General features: G+C 38.3%; 1 protein-coding gene and 1 pseudogene across 1 annotated transcript; one reads left to right on the forward strand and one right to left on the reverse strand.

The window, feature by feature from the left end:
- Window positions 1-271: 271 nt before the first annotated feature.
- Window positions 272-343, reverse strand: LOC121994642 (annotated as a pseudogene).
- A 1093-nt stretch (window positions 344-1436) lies between these two features.
- Window positions 1437-2367, forward strand: LOC122042278. Its single transcript, XM_042602304.1, has 3 exons — window positions 1437-1657; window positions 1738-1894; window positions 2296-2367. Exons 1-3 carry the CDS (start codon window positions 1437-1439, stop codon window positions 2365-2367), a joined length of 450 nt encoding a protein of 149 aa, XP_042458238.1.
- The last annotated feature ends 8733 nt before the right edge of the window (window positions 2368-11100 follow it).

The following is an 11100-nucleotide window of genomic DNA, read 5'->3' on the forward strand; positions in this document are numbered from 1 at the left end:
TCGGAGGAGGATCACATGAGGACCTAAACCACCACCTAGAGCTGTTCTACGAGATCTGTGGCACTATGAAGGTGAACGGGGTCCCTCCAGAATCAGTCAAACTACTTCTCTTCAGGTTTTCCCTGAAAGACAGAGCCAAGCAGTGGCTGAACTCCCTTCTAGCGAACAGCATATCATCCTAGGAGTAGTGTGAGCAGAAGTTTTTGGATAAGTTCTACCCACCTAGAAAAACTACTCACATGAGGAACCTGATTGCCAGCTTCAAACATATAGACTCAGAATTATTATTTGAATCTTGGGACAGATTCAAGAGTATGCTAAGATAGTGCCCCCATCATGGCCTTGAAAAATGGTTGGTTCTGCACACCTTCTACAATGGGATAAATTATCACACGAAAGTATCTCTTGATTCTGCAGTAGGAGGAGCACTGATGAACAAAAGCCTCGATGAAGCTGAAGAGATCATAGAGAATGTGGTGCAGAACCACCATCAATGGACATCTGAAAGATCCAGTTGCTCTTTTACAGGGAATCCAATTAAAGCGTCAGGAAAATTCGACGTAGATGCAGTTACACCGATGTCTGTAAAGTTGGACGTTCTGACCAAGAAATTTGAAGCCACGGGGAACAACACAGCTAATGCAATAGCATGTGTTTGTGACACTTGTGGAGGTACGGATCATGCTCAAGACACCTGCCCCTTTGGGCCGATACAGGCATAGATGATCCAACTTGAGCAGTGTGATGCAATAACCAGCTACAATCAGAGGCAGAATAATCCGTACTCCAATACATACAACCCTGGATGGAGGAATCACCCCAATTTCTTATATCAGAATAATTAGGATCAAGGACCAGCACATCAGAATTATTAACCTGGGCAATAGAGCCACCAATCTGGACAACAAACCTATCAACAACAGCAACCTTCACAATTGTCCAGGATTGAAAAGATGCTTAAGGAAGCTCTCTCAGAGCAAAAGGAGATGAGGAATGAGATCAAACAACTGACTCAGAGGCTGGAAAACTCTGAAAAACACCAGAAGATGCAAGACAGCCAGATAGCTCAGATAGCTCAGTCTATCTCAAGAGCACAAGGTACATTTCCAGGGAAGCCAGATTTAAATCCAGTGGAACAATGCAACCGCATTGAGCTGAGGAGCGGATGTACTATGGGAGACCCTCAAATCACTACTCAGAAGGAGCTTGACTCAGAGAAGGAGCCCTCTCTCCTATTGCCCAATCAGACTCAAAACAGGGATGGAGAAGAGGCTACTAAAAAGATTGAAGAAACTCTTTAAGCTACCCCACAAAATCAGACGATCCCTTTTCCTCAGAAGCTTATAGCATCCCAGAAAAACGAAGAGTTCAACCGATTCCTGAAGAAGATCAAAGAAATCTGCATAGAAGTACCATTGATAGATGTGCTGCACCAAATGACGAAGTTCGTGAAATTTTTAAAGGGAATTTTATCTAACAGGAGACAAAAAGGCGACTTCGAGACCGTGACATTGACAGAGAATTGCAACGCTCTCCTTATGGCGAATTCTCCACCAAAGTTTCAGGATCCAGGAAGCTTCTTCATACCGTGTAAAATTGGTTCTGAACTCATACCGAGAGCTTTCTGCGACTTGGGGGCCAGCGTCAGCCTACTTCCGTACTCTATGCAAGAAGCTGGGCCTCTAGAACATTAAATTGACCACTATGGCACTACACTTTAGCTGACCATTCATGCAGATACCCAATGGGAATAGTGGAAGATGTGCCAGTTGAAGTGGGTGGATGTATAGTTCCCACAGATTTCGTTATCTTGGATATGGAGGAAGACCCTAAGAATCCTTGGAAGACCATTCCTTGGCACAGCTGGAGCCATCATCGATGTAAAAAGTCACAGGTTATCCTTGAGATCGGCAAAGAAAAGATCAAGTTTGATTTATCAGATTCCTCCATCTGCAACCCCTCTTCTCAGGGAAATTCTCGCAAGATCAACATACACAAAGTCGAGGAGTGCAATTTCCATGAAAGTTCCCCTCCAGCAAGCAACACTAAGTACATTTGTTCTGCGCGAGCGAAACTGAAGGCGCAGGCTGGAGCATTAACCTAGGAGGAGATCCATCCTTCCACGGGTTTAGTCCACATTGACTGCAACGGGGTCGAGCTAAAGACCTAAAACAAGCGCTTCTTGGGAGGCAACCCAAGGATTTTTCTTTCATTTTAGTTCATCATTCCTTTTTGTCGTTCTATCTCTCTAGTGAGTTTTAGTCTAGTATTTTATTTTGGGTATTTCATTTTTAGGATGTGCATAGCCCCCACGAGCTGGCCATGAGCGTTTTCATGGGCGTGGAGGCGATGGAGAAGCCAAAATGATGAAGAGCGAATCACTATGAGCTTAAGGGAGCTGGCCGTGTGACCTCACACGGTCGTGTGAAGCCAACGTGGAGACTACAACCACGGGCCATGCAACTCTGCATGACCATGTGGCTTGTGCAGAGAAGAAAGGTCGTGCCAATTGGCACGACTGTGCAGCCCTGCCAGAGAGGAAGAGAATCTAGGTCGTGCCAAATGGCACGACCATACGACTCATACAGAGGAGAAAAAGACAGGGGTCATGCCAATTGGCATGGCCATGCCACTTTGGCCGAGGGGAGAAAGGAAGAGGTTGTGCCAATCGCCACGGCCGTGCGACATGTCGCTGGACTTGGCTGTGTCTATAAGACACAGGCGTGTCTCAACCCGTGCGCACCGCCTCCTTTTCCAAGAAACCCTATTTCCATCTCCCCCTCTCCCAAAATCCTTCTCCTCTCTACTACACCTCATTAATCCTTGATTTCCCACCTCTAGAGCTCACTTTCGTTTAGATCTACATCCAGATCTAAAAATTCTTCAAGCCACAAAACCGAAAAAAGAGAAGAAACTTCCCTATTTTCCCTTCCTTCTCCTCTCTATTTCCATTCTCAAGACCCATTTCCACAAGAAACTCCTCAAAGCCTTACACCATGTCGCAGATCTTGAAGAGACTTCATCGAGGAAGCGGTGGATCTGGCGAAGGAGATGCACTGGGAGGAGACAAAGGCAAAGGGAAGGTTCTTACTTCAAAAGGCAAAGGAAAAAGGGTGGCACACAACGAAGGTAATGAAAATGAGTTCAATATTATTTTTAGAAATCATGAGCAAAAAGCTAGATATGATATTATTGTTGTTAGAAAAATCTTATGCACTAAATATATGGATCCCACTACTATGGATGTGATAGAAATTAGGGATGGCATAGATTGGATGATTAGTGCTTTAGATTGGAACGATATAATGTACACCCATGCACCGACTTACCCCCGCCTAGTTCTTGAAGTTTTGATCTCGATAGATGTTAAATTTCCTTTTAAGGATGACTACGCAGGGGTCATAACTTTTAGAATGATGAATAAAGAAGTTTAGTAGACTTTTAGTGATTTTAATGATTGTTTTGGGTTACCTACTAGTGGTTCACGTGGATTTGATGGTGGTATTAAGTGGAACAAATTTTGGATGTCGATTACTGGATTACAAGACCCTTATGAACCCTCTAGAGCCAAAGCATCTTGGATGCAAAATCCGACCTTTAGATACCTTCACAGAGTGATGAGTAAAATGATCTTTGGTCAAGGAGAGAGCGATGGGGTGGTTAAGAAGATAGAACTTTATTCTCTTTGGGCGATGTTAAATAAAGTTGATTTTGATTCAGGGTTTCATTTTTTGCAAACTTTGTGGAAGGCAGCTAGGGCATCTTCGGGGATGATAGTGTTTGGAGGATTGATCACCCAAGTGGCATTCAATTTGGGTTGTGAGCTTGATGGATTAGAGGTTATTCATGGTAATGACAAGATCGATATCGATTCTTGTCTTGCTATGAAGATGATTTGTCGGGATGAGAACGTGTTTGCTTTCCCTAGATCCAATGGTTTTCCATTACCCCTTCCTTGCCCCGAGCGCACTTCAGTTCGCGACCCCGCGAATTGGGTGGTTGCTGATTTACACCCCGAGAACATACCTTGCTGGTTGCTACTCGGAAAGCCTAGAGGTTCCACTGTACAAAAATTTTGTACAAAGGTCTAAACCTTTTCCTAGCTACCATGTGTTCTTTTAAATTAAATTTTGGATCGCCTGCGGAACTTAACACGTTTGATCCAAAACTTAATCTATTTGTTCTTTTAGATTTTGACTTGGATCTCCTGCGGAACTTAACACGTTCGACCCAAACCACCTTAAGTTATTAATTCCATTAAATATTAATTTCCATAATTGGTTCCCAGTACTGACGTGGCGAGGCACATGGCCTTCTTGGATATGGGAGCAACCACCACCGACTAGACAAAACCTTTTATAGAAATCTAATATTTAATTTCCTAAAATAACTTTAGGTTAACCGAAAAGAACAATCAAACCACAAGGAAAAAAAACAAAAGAACACAACTTCGAAAACATATTCGAAATACTAGAATCGTAAGCCTCTTGTATTTGGTATTATTTCCAAAATAACTAGTATGATGCGGAAAGAAAAAATACTAGTTATACCTTTTAGAAAGACCTCTTGATCTTCTACCGTATTCCTCTTCTAACCTCGGGCGTTGTGTGGGCAACGATCTTCCGAGAGGAGAATCCACCAAAGCACCTTCTTCTCCTTTCTTCAAGTTTCGGCCAAGCACAAAGCTTCCAAAAGATGAAGATCTTTTTCCACCAACCAAGCTCCAAGGGATACAAGCTTTCTCTCCTTCTTCTTCTTCTTCTCCAAGTAGTATCCGGCCACCACAAGAGCTCCAAGCCAATAGAGAAGGTTCGGCCACCACCAAGAGGAAGAGAGGAAGAGAGGTTGGCCGGCCACAACACCAAGGAAAAGAGGGAGAGAAATAATAGAGGTTGTTCACCATGAAGCCTTCTCTACCCCCTCTTTTATAATCCTTGGTCTTGGCAAATAAGGAAATTTAATTAAAAACTTCCTTAATTCTTTTGCCATGAAAAGGAAAATTTTATTTAATTAAAACAATTTTCCTTTTCTCAATTTACATGGCCCACCATCAAGCTATAAACAAGGAGAGTTTTAATTAATTAAAACTTCCTAATTTGTCTCCAGAAATTTATAAAATTTCTCCAATAATTTAATCCCTTCATGATTGGTTTATAAAAAGAAAATTTAATAAATTAAAATCTTTCTTTTAAACATGTGGATAAAAAGAAAGTTATCTCTAAAAATTAAAATCTCTTTTGATCTACAAATAAGGAAAGATATCAAATCTTTTCTCAATCTTTTGTAGAAACTAATAAAAGAGAATTATTAATTTTTAAACTTTTCTTTTAAATCATGAATATGGTTAAAAAGGAAAGTTTTTTTAAAATCCTCCTTTAATCAACAAATAAGGAAAGATTTCAAATTTTAAACTCTCTTTTAAACATGTAGATGATTTACAAATAAGGAAAGTTTTTACCAAAAATTAAAACCATCCTTTTAAACTACAAATAAGGAAAGAGATTAATCTCTTCTCTTAATCTTTTGTAGAAAACTATAAAAGGAAATTTTTAATTTTTAAACTCTCTTTTAAAATCATGATATCCACATAAGAAATAATTTTAATAAAAATCCTTTTAATATTCTAGTGGCCGGCCACCTAAGCTTGGGACCCAAGCTTTGGCCGGCCACCTACTTGACTCATCCACTTGGTCTTGGCCGGCCCTAGCTTGGGTTCCAAGCTAGCTTGGCCGGCCCCATTGGATGGGTAAGAAGGTGGGTATGCGGTGGGTATAAATCTCTATATACTAGAGGCTACGATAGGGACCGAGAGGAGGAATTGGTTTTGGTCTCCCGATAAAATTAAGCATCCCGTGCTCGCCCCGAACACACAACTTAATTTTATCAATAATAATTCATTCCACTAGAGAACTATTATTGAACTACCGCACCAATCCCAAATTACATTTTGGGCTCCTTCTTATTATGAGTGTGTTAGTCTCCCTGTGTTTAAGATAACAAATATCCACTAATTAAGTAAGTTACTGACAACTCACTTAATTAATATCTAGCTCCAAGAGTAGTACCACTCAACTTCATCGTCATGTCGGATTAAGTCCACCTGCAGGGTTTAACATGACAATCCTTATGAGCTCCTCTTGGGGACATTCTCAACCTAGATCACTAGGACACAGTTTCCTTCTATAATCAACAACACACACTATAAGTGATATCATTTCCCAACTTATCGGGCTTATTGATTCATCGAACTAAATCTCACCCATTGATAAATTAAAGAAATAAATATCAAATATATGTGCTTGTTATTATATTAAGATTAAGAGCACATACTTCCATAATAACTGAGGTCTTTGTTTCTTTATAAAGTCAGTATAAAAGAAACGACCTCTAATGGTCCTACTCAATACACTCTAAGTGTACTAGTGTAATTATATAGTTAAGATAAACTAATACCTAATTACACTACGACCTTCCAATGGTTTGTTCCTTTCCATTATGGTCGTGAGCTACTGTTTATAATTTATAAGGTACTGATAACATGATCCTCTGTGTGTGACACCACACACCATGTTATCTACAATATAAATTAATTGAACAACTACATTTATCATAAATGTAGACATTTGACCAATGTGATTCTTATTTCTAGATAAATATTTATACCAAAAGCTAGGCTTTTAGTATACACTCTAACAATCTCCCACTTATATTAAAAGACTAAGCTATCTACTGCCATACATCTGATTCCCAACCCTTCAACATGTCCATCAAAAGCTCTCGCCTTAAGGACCTTAGTGAAAAGATCTATAGGTCATCATCTGATGCATTCTAGGCAGCAACAACTTCTCCTCATTTATACGATTTCTCGTATTGGGTGGTACTTGCGCTCTATTGTGTTTACTTGCCTTTATAGACTTATGGTTTCTTCGAGTTTGCTACTGCACCAATATTATTACAATAAATTGTAATAATCTTTGGACAAACCAGAAATCATATCTAAGTCTATCTTGAGGTTATTGAGTCATTCAGCTTTTATGGCTACCTCAGAGGCTTGCCATATACTAAACTTCTATGGTGGAGTCCAGAAAAACACCTATGCTTATCACTCTTTCATAGTTATGACTTTACCTCCTAAAGTAAACACAAAACCTCGAGGTTGACTTATTATTGTCCCTATCCGATTGGAAGTCAAAATCCATGCAACCCACAAGGACCAAAATAACTGCCTTGTAAACTAGCATATAATCTCTAGTGCATCTAGGGTACTTCAATATATGCTTTACTGCAGTCCACTGTCCTTGTCCAGAGTTACTTTGATATCTGCCAACTATGCCCTTGGCAAAACAGATTTCTTATCTCGTGCATAGCATTCATTAGGCTTCCGACAGCCGAAGCATAAAGAACTGCCTATATTTCCTTTATCTCCTTTAATGTCTACAGAGACATATCTTTAGATAAAGTTACTCCATCCTGAAAAGGTAAGAAAACTTTCTTGGAGTTTTGCATGCTTTAAAACGAGCAAGGATTTTTCCGATGTATGAAGCTTGGGATAAGTAAAATATTCTTTTCTTGCGATCCCTTATTACTTTGATCTCAAGAATATATACATTCTCCCAAGTCCTTTATATCGAATTGTTTGGACAACCATACCCTTACTTCTGACAACATTTTGATATTGTTTCCAACTACCAAAAATGTTATCTACGTATAGTACAAGAAATACCACCACGCTTCCATCACACCTTTTGTATACACAAGACTTATCCGGTTACTAAATAAATCCATAGGTCTGAATTACTTTGATAAACCGGATGTTCCAAGACCTTGAAGCTTTGCCTCAGTCCATAGACTGATTGAGCTTTACACAAGATGCTCTCAGCCCTTTGCAATGAACCCTTCTGGTTGCTTTATATGGATGCTTTCTTCAAGACTTCCATTAAGGAATGCTATCTTGACATCCACTTGCCAAATAGATAAAAGAATTCGGATAGACTTAAGCATGGCTACCAGTGAAAAAAGTTTCCTTTTTCATCAGGCCTTGCTTTGAAGGTTTCAACCTTCCTGTCTATCCCTCTTTTCCTATTATAGACCTTTTACACCCAAAGGATTTTACACCACTTGGTGGTTCTATAAGCTTCCAGATTTTATTAGAATACATATATTCTAATTTTATTATTCATTACTCTTTGCCAAGATGCTGCATATTTATCTTGGAGTGCTTCGTCATTTGTCCGGAGATCAGGTTTATGTCCTTCAGGGATCGAGTCCAAAAACTCTCCCAAAACATGAACCTATTTACCCTCCCACTGTGACAAGACACTTTATGCAATTGTGTATCATTTGTGATACGTGTTGCAGTTTTCTTGTGGTATCTCATCTTGTACAGTTGGTACTAGGTTAGACATGTCCTTTATTATTTCCTTAAGAACAAATTTACTTATGAGCACGTGGTTCATTATATAGTCCTTTTCTAAAAATCAGTCATTGATGCCAACAATGACCTTCTGATTTTTAAGACTATAAACCTACTTTTGTTTATCTAGGATAACAAACAAGTGAACTCCTATCCAACTTATCATTGTCTCTCTTTAACATATGTGCTGGATTACCCGAATCCGAATATGCTTCAAAATAGGTTTTCACCTATTCAGCAATTCTATATGAGTAGAGAGTTCTAACTTGGAAGGTACTATGTTCACTTTCGTTTTCAGAGTTTATCCTTAAAACAAATTTGGTAATTTTCTGAATAACTCATCATCTATCTAATTATTCCATAAGAGTCCTTTACCTTCTTTCTACTACACCATTCTGTTGGGGTGTACCAGATGCAGTTAGTTGGGATTGAAATCCAACTTCTGATAAGTGACTCCTAAAATCTCTCAAGAGGTACTTGCCACTACGATCTTCCATAGTGACTTTTTACTTTAACATTTCTCCGCATCAACCTTGTACTCTTTGAACTAATCAAAGTACTTAGTCTTGCGGTACATTAAGTAAATTTATTTGTATCTTGAATAGTTGTCTATTAAATGGACAAAATATTCAATACTACCTCTTGTCTGGATAGTCATAGGATCACACAAATCAGAATGAACCGTTTTCAACATATCTTTGACTCCATACCCCTTGGACTTAAAAGCTTCTTGGTTATTTTCCTTCCAAATAAGACTCGTAGGTTGGAAAGATTTCCACTACCAATGAACCCAAAAGTTCATCAGCTACCAATGAATCCTACTCAAGTATAACCTAGCTTTAGATGCCAAAGATATAATTGGTTCATTTCCGAAGGTTGCTTTCTCTTAAAATTAGAAGATGTGTTACTAATTTCATTTGTTGCATTGTGGGAGTTTATTGGATTATAAATTGTCAACCATCATACCAGAATAGATAACTTTCCTATTTTTCTTGATAACAACTTTGTTATCAAAATAGACATAATATCTATAATAGTTTAGAAACTGAAATCAGGTTCTTTCTAAACTTGGTACGTAAAGACAATTACTTAAAATCCATATTTTATTCTTATCAAAGGATAAACATCTCCCACTGCAATAACTACAGTAGTGCCCATGTGGACGGTGATTTACCTTTCATTTAGTTATCGGGTTTCCTGGAACCTTGCAATGAATTGCAGACATGATTAATGGCATCTTGTATCTACACTCCAGGTTCTGGTAGATAACACCACTAGACATGTTTCAACTAATGAATTAAATACACCTAAATTGTTCTTAGTTCTAAGAAGACAGTCTACCTTAATGTCCAAGTCCTATTTCCAATCATTACAATTGGGACTACTAAGTCTTTTTCTATAGTATGATTACTAGGGATTGACAAACATCCTAAGAATCACAAAAACATTTGGTCAAGATCAACTCCTTAAAATCTCCATGAATTTTGTGTATACAAAATCGAAGAGGAGATTTTATTCATTAATTTTATTATCTCGTCAACTTTACTTTATGACGAATAAAATTAATAGTTGATCTGTCTTTGATCAAATATTTGGTCAAAACTCTTTGAATTTAAAATAACATTGATTCCTCAAACAATATTATTTAAATTTACCAACACCTCAAACACCGTGAATTTTGCATGCCACGTTAGTGTGGACGTATACAAATTCAACATTTGTAAAAGGAGGGTTTTACCCATTAACTATCTTGTCAACGTATCTTTATGACAAATAAAATTATCTCAAACACCGTTAATTTTGTATGCCACGTTAGTGTGGACGTATACAAAATCAATCATTTGTAAGAGGGTTTTAACCCTTTAATTTTATTATCTTGTCAACCTAGTTTTATGACAAATTAATAGTTGGTTTCATTTGGTCACACAAATAATAGCAGTGACTCCGATGGGGAGGATACTATTAGATGTGTCTAAGTGTATACCATTACTTGACACTAAGTCCATTAATAAGATTATGCCCCTTCCGTTGGGGAAGATCACACGCTCTTAATTAACTTCCTATAGTCATCCAAAAATGGAAGTCTGTTCTAGTGATCCACAAACAAGCTCATCCGTTATGGAGGAAGGCACTCAGAGCCAACGCGCAAGCTTGTTTGCATCACTTACAAACCAGTAATGGAGACCATGGGATTTACTTAAAAATCCCTCTCCCACTTAGTTATTTATAAATGAGGAATTTTAACTATGCTAGCCTACTAAATATGTAAACCAACATGCACACATAATATAAAAGCAATAAATAGAAAATCTAATTTTCAACTATTATGGCTTTTATCTCTAGTTATCCTCCGTGTGTTGTCATCCCAAGCTCTGCCATATTTGGCCACCGCTATCGGGTCTAGCTGTCGCATCCATCTTGCTCCTAGTTGCACCTCTGGTCCTTCGAAGGTTCCACGCTTTGCAAGATTAGATCCGCGACATAAATAGAATTTTACATTTTGATCTTATATTCCATAAAAGGAATGTACATGTATCTAGATCAAAAATAAAATCTTAATAAAACTAAATACAGCTCCTGCTGTATTTTATAATACAATCATGCACACACAATAAAATGCCCTTGACATGTCCAAGGGTCCAATCACACACATAATAACTATAAGCCATAATAGTTGGATCCTGCAT

Source organism: Zingiber officinale, chromosome 1B (assembly GCF_018446385.1).
Source record: "Zingiber officinale cultivar Zhangliang chromosome 1B, Zo_v1.1, whole genome shotgun sequence".
Classification (NCBI taxonomy): Eukaryota; Viridiplantae; Streptophyta; class Magnoliopsida; order Zingiberales; family Zingiberaceae; genus Zingiber; species Zingiber officinale.